Raw genomic sequence first — 12,561 nt, 5'->3', positions numbered from 1 at the left:
AGAAAAATAAGAGGTTAGAGTGGGAAATATGAGCTTTAAGAAATAGCCAGAAAATTCATGACAAGGAAAAAAGCCAAACTAGACTAACAGAAAGTCAATCCAGTGAGAGGCATCAGCTATTGCATTATGCCATTCAGCTGTCCTTCCATGGCTGGATAGTCCATTAAAGCGAACCTGGCAGACTTCTGACACTCACATATGTTGTCTCACCACTACGACCTCTCCCTCTACACAGAGAGAAGAAAAGGGGTGCCCTACAGTCAGATCAGGGCTTAGGCTGAATTCAGAGTTGACACGTTCTGCTGACTTTTCTAGTGAGAACTGGGGAGCTCAGGGTGGCATGCAAAATACACTGTTTTTGCTCCGTGTGTGTGTGTGTGTTTAATCAAATCAATATTCACGCTATGGAGAAAGGTTTAGAGATGGTATTTTTATCAAGTAAGCCTATAGTAGTCTTTGAAGTTGCATCTATTTTTCTACTTTTGGAGGTTCATTGCATGACAAACCCATACATAGTTACAGGATACAGCCCTGCACTGACAATCCTGGAATATTTCAAATCCATACAAGCAATTTCACAGATCTTAAAGAAGATATCAGAATCCATATAATTAGGGTTTAGTGTTCTCCATCTGTTCTTGACACTTCCATTACTCTTAATACTGACTATGGACTGCTTCTTGGCCTTTTGGCTAAGAACAAGCGTAACACTGACTATGGAGACTAAGAAAAAATGTTTACAAAGTGGAGGAAAGAAAATTATTCCCTAAAAGAACATCAGGTAATAAAATGTAAAAGAAATCAGAAATTAATAGAGGATTGGTTTGTAAAATTAACTTTAGAGTAACTGATCATAATTTTGAACCCCTATCCTCTTAACTGTATCAACAATGCAAATTATGGCTTATGAATTATGAGCGTCCCATACCGAAGGGCTGGATGGTAAACCACACTTCCTACCACCACGGTGTCAGCTCCTGTGCTTTCTAATTCAGGCAGTCGGGCAGTAAATTATTGAAAGTTATTATCTTACTGTGGCTTCCCAGAGACTCTGTATTTAAAAAGCTTTAGCAAAATGTTTCCTCATGAGTGACTACAGAAAATAAACCTTTTCTTTTTGTTCAATGCAAAGAACCAATAAAGAAATTCCTGGTGCCAGAATTACTCTGAAATAGACATATATTTCCTATGAAACTGTTTATGTAATGGTGGTTTTATAGATTTGAATCTATAAGAGAGTGAACTTTAGCTGTATTGTAGGTCAACTAGGCTTTTCAGAGTGGTTCAGAAATGCAACCACCATTAGCATGTACCTTAGAGAAAATTAGCTCACGTTTGCCATTGACTGGTAATGAACCGATGAACACTGACCAATGCACAGCACAGGGACCAACCCTGAGGAGGTAAAGACATCCACACACATAGGCCTGCACTGTGGCGTAGTGGGCTGAGCCTCTGCCTGCAGTGGCCAGCATCCCATATGGATGCCAGTTCATGTCCTGGCTGCTCCTCTTCTGATCCAGCTCTCTGCTATGGCCTGGGAAAGCCATAGAAGTTGGCCCAAGTGCTTGGGTCCCTGCACCAATGTGGGAGACCCAGAGATAGCTCCTAGCTCCTGGCTTCAGATCTTGGGAAGTGATCCAATAGGTGGAAGACCTTTCACTCTGTCTCTTCCTCTCTCTGTCTGCAGCTCTACCTTTCAAACAAATAAAATAAATAAATAAATACTGCCCACGTCATGCTTTTTAAGCCTCCATTTGGAATACCATGCATGACAGATACAAAAATGTTAAATACAAACATTAATGTGTATATTATCCAATAACACATACATTACTGCTCAGTGCTTGAATACAAACTCATGTTATAATGAAAACAATTCTAACATGTAAAGTATTACATGTAAAGTATGCCTAACATCTAGACATTCTACTTCCAATGTCATTTAACTAGGTAATATTTCTATTTATAATTATTTTTATTTTTAAACTTTTTATTTTTAAAGATTGTTTTTGAAAGGAGAGTTACAGAGAGGCAGAGGCAGAGAGAGAGGAGAGAGAGTTCTTCCATCCACAGGCTCACTCCCCAAATGGCCCCAAGGGCTGAAGCTGGGCGATCTGAAGCCACGAGCCTGGAGCTTCCTCTGCTTCTCCCACGTGGTGCAGAGGCCCAAGGACTTGGGCCATCTTCCACTGCTTTCCCAGGCCATAGCAGAGATCTGGATCGGAAGTGGAGCAGCCAGGACTTGAACAGAAGCCAACATGGGATGCCAGCACTGCAAACAGTGGCCTTACCTGCTACGCCACAGCACTGGGCCCAGTATAATTATTTCTAATAGTGGATAGCATATAAAGTGACCTGTGACAATGGTAACTAGAGAGAAATACAAGTGAAAGAAAAATCAATTCTATCCTTTGTAGTCAACTATTCAAAGTTCTGATATGCTGGGAAAATGATAAATTTAAAATAACTTTTGGAAGAGCAAGAATGGAAAGGGAAGAAAGAGAATAGGAAGAGGAGGAAGAAGAGGAGAAATAGAAGGGGAAGAAACATTACCACTTTTATAGTCATTATTGCCCACGTATGTTATTTGTTACTTTCCTGGTTTGTCAGTATTTTCCTACCTTCACCCCCATATATTATTCTGTCTAATTTAATCAAAATCACATGAAATTAAGATTCATTAGGGCCCTAGAATATATTTATGGGTTACTCTAAATTTTAGCTACCTATTTTAAATACTGTTAGAAGCAGGAACGCAAGTTATCATGTCTAGAAAAAGTATCATGCGAAACTACCTCCATGTGTCAGACGTACAAAAAGAGAAAATTTCAGGAAATCAATGGATTACTTAAAATTATCCAGATGTTTGACATCATCATGCCCCCAAAAAGCTACATTTTTAACTTAATAGCTTAAGATGTCTCCGAGTTTAGAACAGAGCACAGCGATTTGAAGCCTACTTTTCAAATTAAAGGGTCCGCAATTTTGGATCATCCGCAGTGATGAGAAATAAATACAACATAAAGAAGAATTCTGTAAACATTTTCTAGACTTCTTAGTTGTGGAAGCTCATCAAACTAGGGAGGAAAAAACTATCAGCAGCATGATGGGGCTTTGCTTTCACTTTTCTTTCCTTCTTGTAGGGCACAATCCCTACAGACCTATTGACAAATCCAAATCCAAGGAGAGTGAAGGTTCAGTTTTAAATGTTTCTCACAATGTCTGCATGATACACTCAATAATTGAGAGCTCTATCAATAATTCATTTGAAATTTTCTAGCATTTTCATGCAGTAGACACAAAAAGAAAGGACATTTTTTGTTAGTGATTGAGAGAGAAAAAAATGTTTTGTTGAAGAGAAATAAAAATATTTCTATTAATGGGAATGGGTGCCCTCCTTGGGAAGGGCATATCTGCTTCTCATTTCTCCACATTGGATATAGAGAAGGCTCGTTACTAGGAGGCACAGGGGTGGCATTTTCCTATCAGAAGCCTGCAGCGGGCCTGTGAGACTCTCAGAGGTCATTGGTCTATGAATAATACATACTGGACGGAACTCAAGTGGCAACCTGTCTCAAGTTCTTGCAAGACTCAAAAATAAAAATTTTCTCTATGCAGAAAGCTTTCTTATCTGTAGGAAAAAAAAAAAGAAGCAAATGGTCCACGCAGCACAACAGAAACATCCATGAGGGAATATTCTCAAACTGAATGTTCAAGATAAGAAGCAGATAAGGCCGGCACCGTGGCTCAACAGGCTAATCCTCCGCCTTGCGGCACCGGCACACCAGGTTCTAGTCCCGGTTGGGGCACCGGATTCTATCCCGGTTGCCCCTCTTCCAGGTCAGCTCTCTGCTGTGGCCCGGGAGTGCAGTGGAGGATGGCCCAAGTGCTTGGGTCCTGCACCCGCATGGGAGACCAGGAGAAGCACCTGGCTCCTGGCTTCGGATCAGCGTGATGCACCGGCCGCAGAGGCCATTGGAGGGTGAACCAACAGCAAAAAGGAAGACCTTTCTCTCTGTCTCTCTCTCTCTATCCACTCTGCCTGTCCAAAAAAAAAAAAAAAAAAAGAAGCAGATAAATGCCTAGCTATGGATGCACACATAATGCAGCACACACAGTTCAATACAATCCTATGGAATAAATAATCATCTTCAGAAGAGCACTAATAAACTAATGAGAGCTGCTTCATAAACACACACATATCGAAATTTCACTCCAAGTGGAAACTTGGAAGGATTCAAAGTCATGTGGGAAAGTCGCAACCCTGTCACTCTTTGTAACTCATCACACTGATATTTAAAGTTTTATTAGAGAACATCAGGTTGACTCTCCCCCACAAATATCAACACACATATCATGAGAGACGTGATGAACGTTTGTGAAGGAAATAATTATACACAGTTTAAGGCAGGTATGACGAGGAGCCTGTAGATGGAGTCGCTGCAATTTCCCGGTAGAAAACAGCAGCATCTAAACTATTTTGTCTGACGCCTACATTCATTACAGACAGAAATAAACTGGGAGTCAGGAATCCCGGGTTTTATTCCACCTCTGCCAAGGAGCAGATCACTTAGTCCATCAGTAAAGAGTGCATTCTCATAAAATTGATCGCTGAGGGCGAGGGCTATTAAATTAGCTTTATATTTCAAATTCCCTGTTGTCGCTGCGGCGGAATCATAACCAAATCTCGTTATTAATACAGGCTGCTTATAGAAGCTAGTTTGCCTGTGCTCAAGCCTTATTGCAGAACATGGTTTTTATATTATTCCCCAATTACAAATCTAACAATTAGTTTTAAAAGCACGTCAGCTTTCCAAATGTGGCTGCTTTATATTCGTGAGGGCCTACTAATCTCCCCCTTTAAGTATAACACACTTACAGAAAAGACTGTTTGTTCTGAGACAGATGCAGTGATTTTGTTTCATCTCTTAAAATGAGTAAATGCACCAGGTATGTCTCTGGACTTCTGTACACCATGCCCATATACAACATCGTATCAAGCTGTGCTTGATCCTGCCACTATATAAAGTGAACCATTTCTGTTCACCTGCTAGCAAATTTCACTCAGTCCCAGATAATGACAGCAAAAGATGGTTATTTTATGTCTTCTCTAAAATACATCTGTCACTATATTCTCAATTAGCTGAATAAATGAAGACACACCATCCCATATAACACCTAAATAGCCTTACTAAGACAATCCAAACTTGTTCACCCGCCTTGACATCATTTCATTATGTTGCTCTTTAAATAGACCCTGGAATCAAAACAAGGCATCACATCTGGATTTTTGTAGAGAAGTTTAAATATTTTCTGCTATAAAACTCAGAAATTTTTTTCTCTCTTTCTGTCCCTCTGCCTGTCAAATAAATAAATAAATAAATATTTTTAAAACCTAGTAATTTCCAAGTTTTCAAGTTATAGCATTTTTATGAATAATTTGTGATATATCATCAGAATTTACATGTGAGAGTTTCTTAATTTTATGATATAAATCAATGATTAATATTTTGCTAATATGTTCTTAGGATGGCTCCCTCAATTACAGTTTTTAAATTTAAAAAAGTGCTTATTTAAAAATTTAAAGCTATGTGCAAAAATACCTCAAATCTGCGATGTAATTATTTCATTATATAATGATATGTTGGAAGGAATATTATGAATACATTATTTCACTGCACACATTAAAATTTAAACATACTTCTTTGTCTTTTTTCCAGATGGATCACTTAATTGCAAGAAAGCTAAAATTTGTTATTAAATAGCTTTCTTTCCAAATAATAAAAAAACCACTTATTATCAAATGTTTCTTTTTACTATTGTTGAATTCCTTGGTAATTATTCTTGGAAAAAGAATGTAGAAAAATAGCTGAACATGCTCTACTTCTAATTAAGTTTTCATAAATCCATAACTACTTCTGAGAGTTTTAGAACACTGGCTATAAACATAACCATTTAAAACAGAATCTCCATAAAATATCTCTTGTTTAATGGATACACTCCAGGGACATTTATTCCACTGTCTGTAATAAGAAAGTTACAAATTAACCCAATTCAACACACTCGTACTAGTATTAACTTGTATTAATATTTATTAACTAATTAATAAACAGAAAAATTTAATAGCTCCTTCATTCTAAAAGAAGATAAAATCTGTTGGGCAATGTTTATGAATCTAGAAAATTTGGGTAACAGGTGCAAAAAAAGTTCTCTTTTTCTAAAGATTTTAAATATTCAAATCAGGGGAAAACTAAGAGTAGTTGGAGTAAACCATAATGCACGTTGTCTCCATCTAGACACAAGTACTCTGGGTAACTTGATAATACAACTTTCAGGTTTGTGGCCACCTGTAGGCTTAGCTGTATGCACAGTGCATAGATAGTTTGTGCACAGATTTCCATTAACATTTTATGATAGTCTGTTCTTTCCACCATGATATTAGTAAGCCATCTTTACTGTGTGAAAACCATAAAGTACATTTGCTATAAGTTATTTATAATTGCCCTATTCTCACACCATTAACTTGGTCCAAATTTCAGTCATCATCGCATCATACAGAAAATGTTCTTCCCGATTTTCAGATGTCCCCAAAATGACATTTCTGAAGCAAACAAAACAGTCATTTTGATAACTCCTGAATTTTGGGGCTGCATTTATTTCTGTGAAGTAGAGTATATCCATGGTTTTCATGCTTTCTATTAATGTAGTTCCATATAAATATAATACAAAAAAGTATAGCTACACATTTTTTAAACTTAAAGCATTATCAGTACTCTAAAATAGTATTCTCAATGTGAATACACTTATCCATTATAATGGATGGTCTTCTGTAAATTATGATTTTTTTCAAGATGGCAACATTTAGCCATCTAAAATCTTTGCTGCACTCTCTTGATATCTGTAACAAATTGCACAACAGCAAATACAATGCTTAGCCTTGTTTTTTCCTGATCAAACATCCCCACTGACAGAAACTCCAGGAAATTAATATGAAAAAGACCTAACTGCTCATGCAGAACCATAGTATTTTAAATGTGAATCTGGCAAACTGTCAAAACTTTTTAGGGTATTCAAAAGAGAACACTGAAAGTCTAGACTTAAAGATAATTACATTGGACTTCACAAAGCAACAATCTACTAAAGAAATGAAAAACGCATCTGTTGTTGTTTTCCGGGTCATACTACGCTAGTGTAAGGTATAAACAGATCGCGCTTGCAAAACACCATGATCAGCTCTAACATTTATAGCAGTTGTCTGTGGAAAAGACTTACGAAGGTTTAAATGCTTTGTGACACTGCATAGCTTACTAAACACAGTCACCTCATCTGTCAAACCAATATGTAGAAACAAATGTGACAGAGGTAGAGTCCAACCTCTGGTTAGCACGCCTGTGTCCTGTATCAGAATGTCTTTGTTTGTGTCCGGGTTCTGATTTCCTGCTAATGCAGACTCTGAGAGACAGTGGGTGATGCTCAGAAGACTGGATCCCAGCCACCCACACACATGGGAGACCTGGACTGAATCCCTGGCTCCAGCTTTGCCCTCTCACTCCCCAACTCTGTGGGCTTTTGGGAAATGAACTAGAGTGGGAGTTCTTTCTCTATCTGTAGTCTCTCTCTCTCAAATAAAAAAGCAAGTGAAGATAATATGAGGGGTTTTCAAAAATTCATGGTGGCTGGCATAGTGGGTAAAGTCACCATCTGCAGCACCAGCCTCACATATAGGCACCGGTTCAAATCCCCGCTGTTCCACTTCCAACCCAGCTCTCTGTTAATGCACTTGGGAAAGCCACAGAATTGGCCCAAGTGCTGGGTCCCTGCACCCACATGGGTAGCAAGGGCCCAAGCACTTGGCCCATCCTCCACTGCTTTCCTAGGTGCATTAGCTGGTGCCGGGTTTGAAGTGGAGCATCTGGGTCTCAAACCAGTGCCTTATGGCATGTTGACATGACTGCGGCACAACACCTGCCCCGATTTCAAATTATTTTGCAGAAAAAGAAACTTATTTTTAAGTTTATTTATTTATTTGTATTATTTGAAAGGCAGAGATAAAAGAGTGAGGGAGCTCTTCCACCCAGTGGTTCACTCTCCAAACGCCTGTAACAGCCAAGGTTGGGCCAAGCTGACGTCAGCAGACAGGAGTTCCATCCTGTTCTCTCGTGCGAGTGGCCAAGTTCTTGAGCCATCATCTGTTACCTCCTCAGGAATGTTCATTAGCAGGAAATTGAATCAGAAATAGAGGTAGAACTGAAACTCAGGCTTCTAACGTGGGATGTGGGTGTCCACACAGCAGCTTAAAGTGCCGTACAATATTGTTTAATATGTAAGTTATACACACCCTTGTATAATATGAAAATATGGGGCTTAATTTCTCTTTGAACTTTATTGTCCCCTTCACTTAGTCACTTTTAACTCCATCAAACAATCTAGGCTAACCTTTTTTTTTTTTTACTGTTTAATTAACTTTTATTTAATGAATATAAATTTCCAAAGTACAGCTTATGGATTACAATGGCTTCCCCCACCCCGTAACTTCCCTCCCACCCGCAACCCTCCCCTTCTATTCACATCAAGATTCATTTTCAATTCTCTTTATATACAGAAGATCAGTTTAGTATATATTAAGTAAAGATTTCAACAGTTTGCTCCCACATAGCTAAGATTAGCCTAGAAAATAAAATACGGTCAGGCAATTGATTTATATCTATTTCTTCTCAAAGCACTGAAAAATGCTAAAGATGGAGATGATTTTCTAAGATGATAGTATACACGAAGCTGATTTACAGATTAGTTATTATGAGCTCTGATACTACGAGGGCACTCAGTGCATTTTACCAAGCACAGGTGCACAGAAATAAGATTCTTGCCTGTCCTAGAGAACAGCATTGTCTGCATGTGTGTTCTAAATGAAGTACAAGAATAAAGAAGCAAATTTCATATTTTAGTAACGTGACTCAAAGCCACAAATGGATGTGGGTACGCTTATGGTTTGGAAAATTTTCCACAATCAAAAATATCAGAAAACGAATTGTAGATGTTGTTTTTATATTTTGTACTCAGTATGTGCAGCGTCTTGTAAAGATCTTTTAAATAATATGTATGGCTACAGTCATGTAAAATGAAAAGTACCCCAAACACCTTGAATAATATGAACAAATTTATAAACTTCATAATTTCAATTTCAAAACATAAATATTTAGAGGGTTCTAAGGTAAGTAGCTTTGTTGCCATCTAAATCCCGGATCACTCAAATTTGTAAAATACACATTTGTAAAATTGTAAAATCTAAGACCGGCGCCTCGGCTCAATAGGCTAATCCTCCGCCTTGCGGCGCCGGCACACCGGGTTCTAGCCCCGGTTGGGGCACCGATCCTGTCCCGGTTGCCCCTCTTCCAGGCCAGCTCTCTGCTATGGCCCGGGAAGGCAGTGGAGGATGGCCCAAGTGTTTGGGCCCTGCACCTGCATGGGAGACGGGGAGAAGCACCTGGCTCCTGGCTTCAGATCAGCGTGGTGCGCCGGCCGCAGCATGCCAGCCGCAGCGGCCGTTGGAGGGGGGGGGGGGGGGTGAACCAATGGAAAAGGAAGACCTTTCTCTCTGTCTCTCTCTCTCACTGTCCACTCTGCCTGTCCAAAGAAAAAAAAATTGTAAAATCCAAGAAAGTATTCCAGTCATTAAAAAAGGATATACAGGGGCCGGTACTGTGGCATACAAGGTTAAGCCTTGGTCTGCAGTGCTGGCATCCCATAGCGGTGCTGGTTCAAGTCCTGGCTGCTCCACTTCTAATCCAGCTCCCTGCTAACGCACCAGGGAAAGCTGCGGAAGATGGCCTAAGTCCTTGGACCTCTGCACCCATGTAGGAGACACAAAAGAAGCTCCTGGCTCCTGGCTTTGGGCTGGCCCAGCTCTGGCAGTTGTGGCCATTTGGGGAGTGAACCAGCATACGGAAGATCGATCTCTCTTTCTCCTTCCTTCCCTTATCTCTGCCTTTCAAATAAATAAATGCATCTTTTAAAAAAAGGGTATTAAAATCGGCTTTGAATAAAATAAACTTTAAGTGGAAGCATGAGAAGACTGTTTTAAAGACTTTTAGAAGAATGGAATGGAAAAAAAAAACTGGGGAATGGAGATCATTGCAGGAGATGACTTCAAAAAGTTCATGGAAAATGTGAATTATCTTTTAATTCCATTTTTCTATAATGTGTATTTTTAAGGGACTTTTGTGTTTGAGTTGGCACTCAGTGGAGCTTGTGAACCATTAACTTCAATTACACGGAAAACCCCAAACAAACCCTGCGCATTGTAAATCTCATTAATTTTTAAACGCATGGGGACTGGAATAAATGGACTTTGAATTAACTCAATCCGAATTACCTGATATGAAAACATAATTGCAATTCAATTGCCTGAAATCAGTTGCCAGTTGAAAATGCAGAATAGTTTGCTATGCTAAGGTTTATTACAATTGTATCTGTTTTGAAGTTTCATAGGAATGTTTTCATAAAGCATGAGTCTGAGATGGAGAAAATAAGGGATTTTAACGGACATTTCCATATAATTTTGTAAACCTCGGGGAGCATTTCATCAAATGTCCATTCTTTAAAGGGGGGATCTTTGAGTTGCTTAAGCAAAACATTCAATTCAAAACATACAACTGCAATCCTTAAGTATACCCGCTAATACGTCATCAAAAAGATCAGGACTCGCGTATTTCTAGATTTCCTGCTTTGTTTCTACAGCAGTAAGGTAAAGCATAATATTAACAGGAGCCTAACAACGAGAGTAAAAATGTGAAGAAATATGCTATAAGAGAATAACAATGAAAATGTTGCTAAAATGAGATATTTTCAAAAACCAAAGAAAAATCATGTTGAAAAATCTGCCGCGTTTGGAAAGTCTTGTGCCATTGGTCCCATCTACTTGTAGAGAGTAAAGTCACCGTATAAAATTTAATATGTTTGTGTTGTTTTACCAAAGTTTCTATTTCTTGGTTAGATTTTAAAATAATCTCTAATTGAAGGCAGGCCACATTTCATGAGGGATCCTGCTATTAACACCCTCATTTAAGTAAAGAATTATGAAACACAGAATAACATCCACCCTATGTGCCTTACAGAAAGCTTTAAAGATTAGCCCCCATGTACCCAACCCACTTGGAACACAGTAACACGCACATACAACACGTGAAGGCTTATACCTGAGAAAAAATGTGCTTTGAAGCCTTTCTTGGACACAGTATTATCAGATTTGAACTCGATTCTCATGTTGTTGAACTGGGACGTGATGACTTCGGGCACTTCAGCACCACAGAACTTGCCGTGTAGCTTAGCCTCAGAGGACAGCCCACTCCAGATCTCCACATAGTCGTATTTGCAAACCTACAAAACACGTTCATGTGGTCAACAGACTTGAGAGTTGTAGATGACTGACATTTACACTTGTATCACGTTTTTATTCCTGTATCTAGTATGATGTGTTTATTCCCCTCTTTATTCCTGTGTTAATGTTAAATCAAGCTGAAATAAACAGGTAAAGGAAAGATAAAGAAACAAGACTAGCACAGGGCTCAACCATAAGTCTGAAGGAATGAAACAATTAGAGAGATGAGAGCCCCAGGGGTGCACACACACATGTATGCTTGTTTACATCTTTCCTAAAATACTAAAGGAGAGTTGAGATGTTTGTTGAGGCATAGGCATTGATAATCACAAGACAAGCAACTCTGCCCTTTCAAATCAAACTCTAGGAACTGTGAAAATACTTCTCACATGTGGTCTTATTTAATACCGACAGTATATGATATAGCCTATGAAATCATCAATAGCAACAGAAACTGTACTTTCTACGGTAGAGATGAGAAAACTTAGCTCTAGAAATTTTTTTATACAACGTGGTCAAAATTTTCTTAGCCTACAAGGCAAGGTGGTGATGAACAGCATGGAGTGTGGTTTAGAACCGGGCTGTCTCACAAGAAAGCCACATTCTAATCAGAGCTGCACCATGAACAACTTTCCAAGTGAAAGACAGATACGTGGTATATAAAAAGCAGACGTTTTGCTTTTCCAATTTATTAACGTCTTGGAGTTGCTACACACTAGCAAGTTACTCTGTATGATTACTGTGGAATTGCAAACAGACTGGAACTCTAGTAAACGGGACAGAGGCAAAAATTTAGCTCATTGTGACTTACATGTAATGCATTAGCAACAAAAGGCATGAAGCTAAGTGAATCTCAGGCAATAAGCGCTGTTATGGCCACTAACAAACATTTTGTGAATACACTTTCCCAAAGTTTCTGTAATAGGACATGTTCTATAGAGTATATGTTGTATGAATGACCTTCTTACATAAATATTTAATTAGCAACATATTTTTTTGACAGGCAGAGTTAGACAGTGAGAGAGAGAGACAGAGAGAAAGGTCTTCCTTCCGTTGGTTCACCCCCCAAATGGCTACTACGGCCGGCACTGCACTGATCTGAAGCCAGGAGCCAGGTGCTTCCTCCTGGTCTCCCATGCAGGTGCAGGGCCCAAGCACTTGGGCCATCCTCCACTGCACTC

General features: G+C 39.0%; 1 protein-coding gene across 1 annotated transcript in view; it reads right to left on the bottom strand.

Moving 5' to 3' along the window:
* The window catches only part of TLL1 (tolloid like 1), a 234,370-nt gene that overhangs the window by 31,737 nt on the left and 190,072 nt on the right, over window positions 1–12,561 (bottom strand). The window contains exon 16 of the mRNA XM_062199000.1: window positions 11,199–11,379. Within this exon, the coding sequence (XP_062054984.1) occupies window positions 11,199–11,379 (181 nt within the window). The remainder of the gene's footprint in view (window positions 1–11,198; window positions 11,380–12,561) is intronic.

The sequence above is a fragment of the Lepus europaeus genome, chromosome 8, assembly GCF_033115175.1.
Source record: "Lepus europaeus isolate LE1 chromosome 8, mLepTim1.pri, whole genome shotgun sequence".
Taxonomy (NCBI): Eukaryota; Metazoa; Chordata; class Mammalia; order Lagomorpha; family Leporidae; genus Lepus; species Lepus europaeus.
Note: the sequence above shows the minus strand (reverse complement) of the source record. Positions and strands in the feature narration are given on the sequence as shown.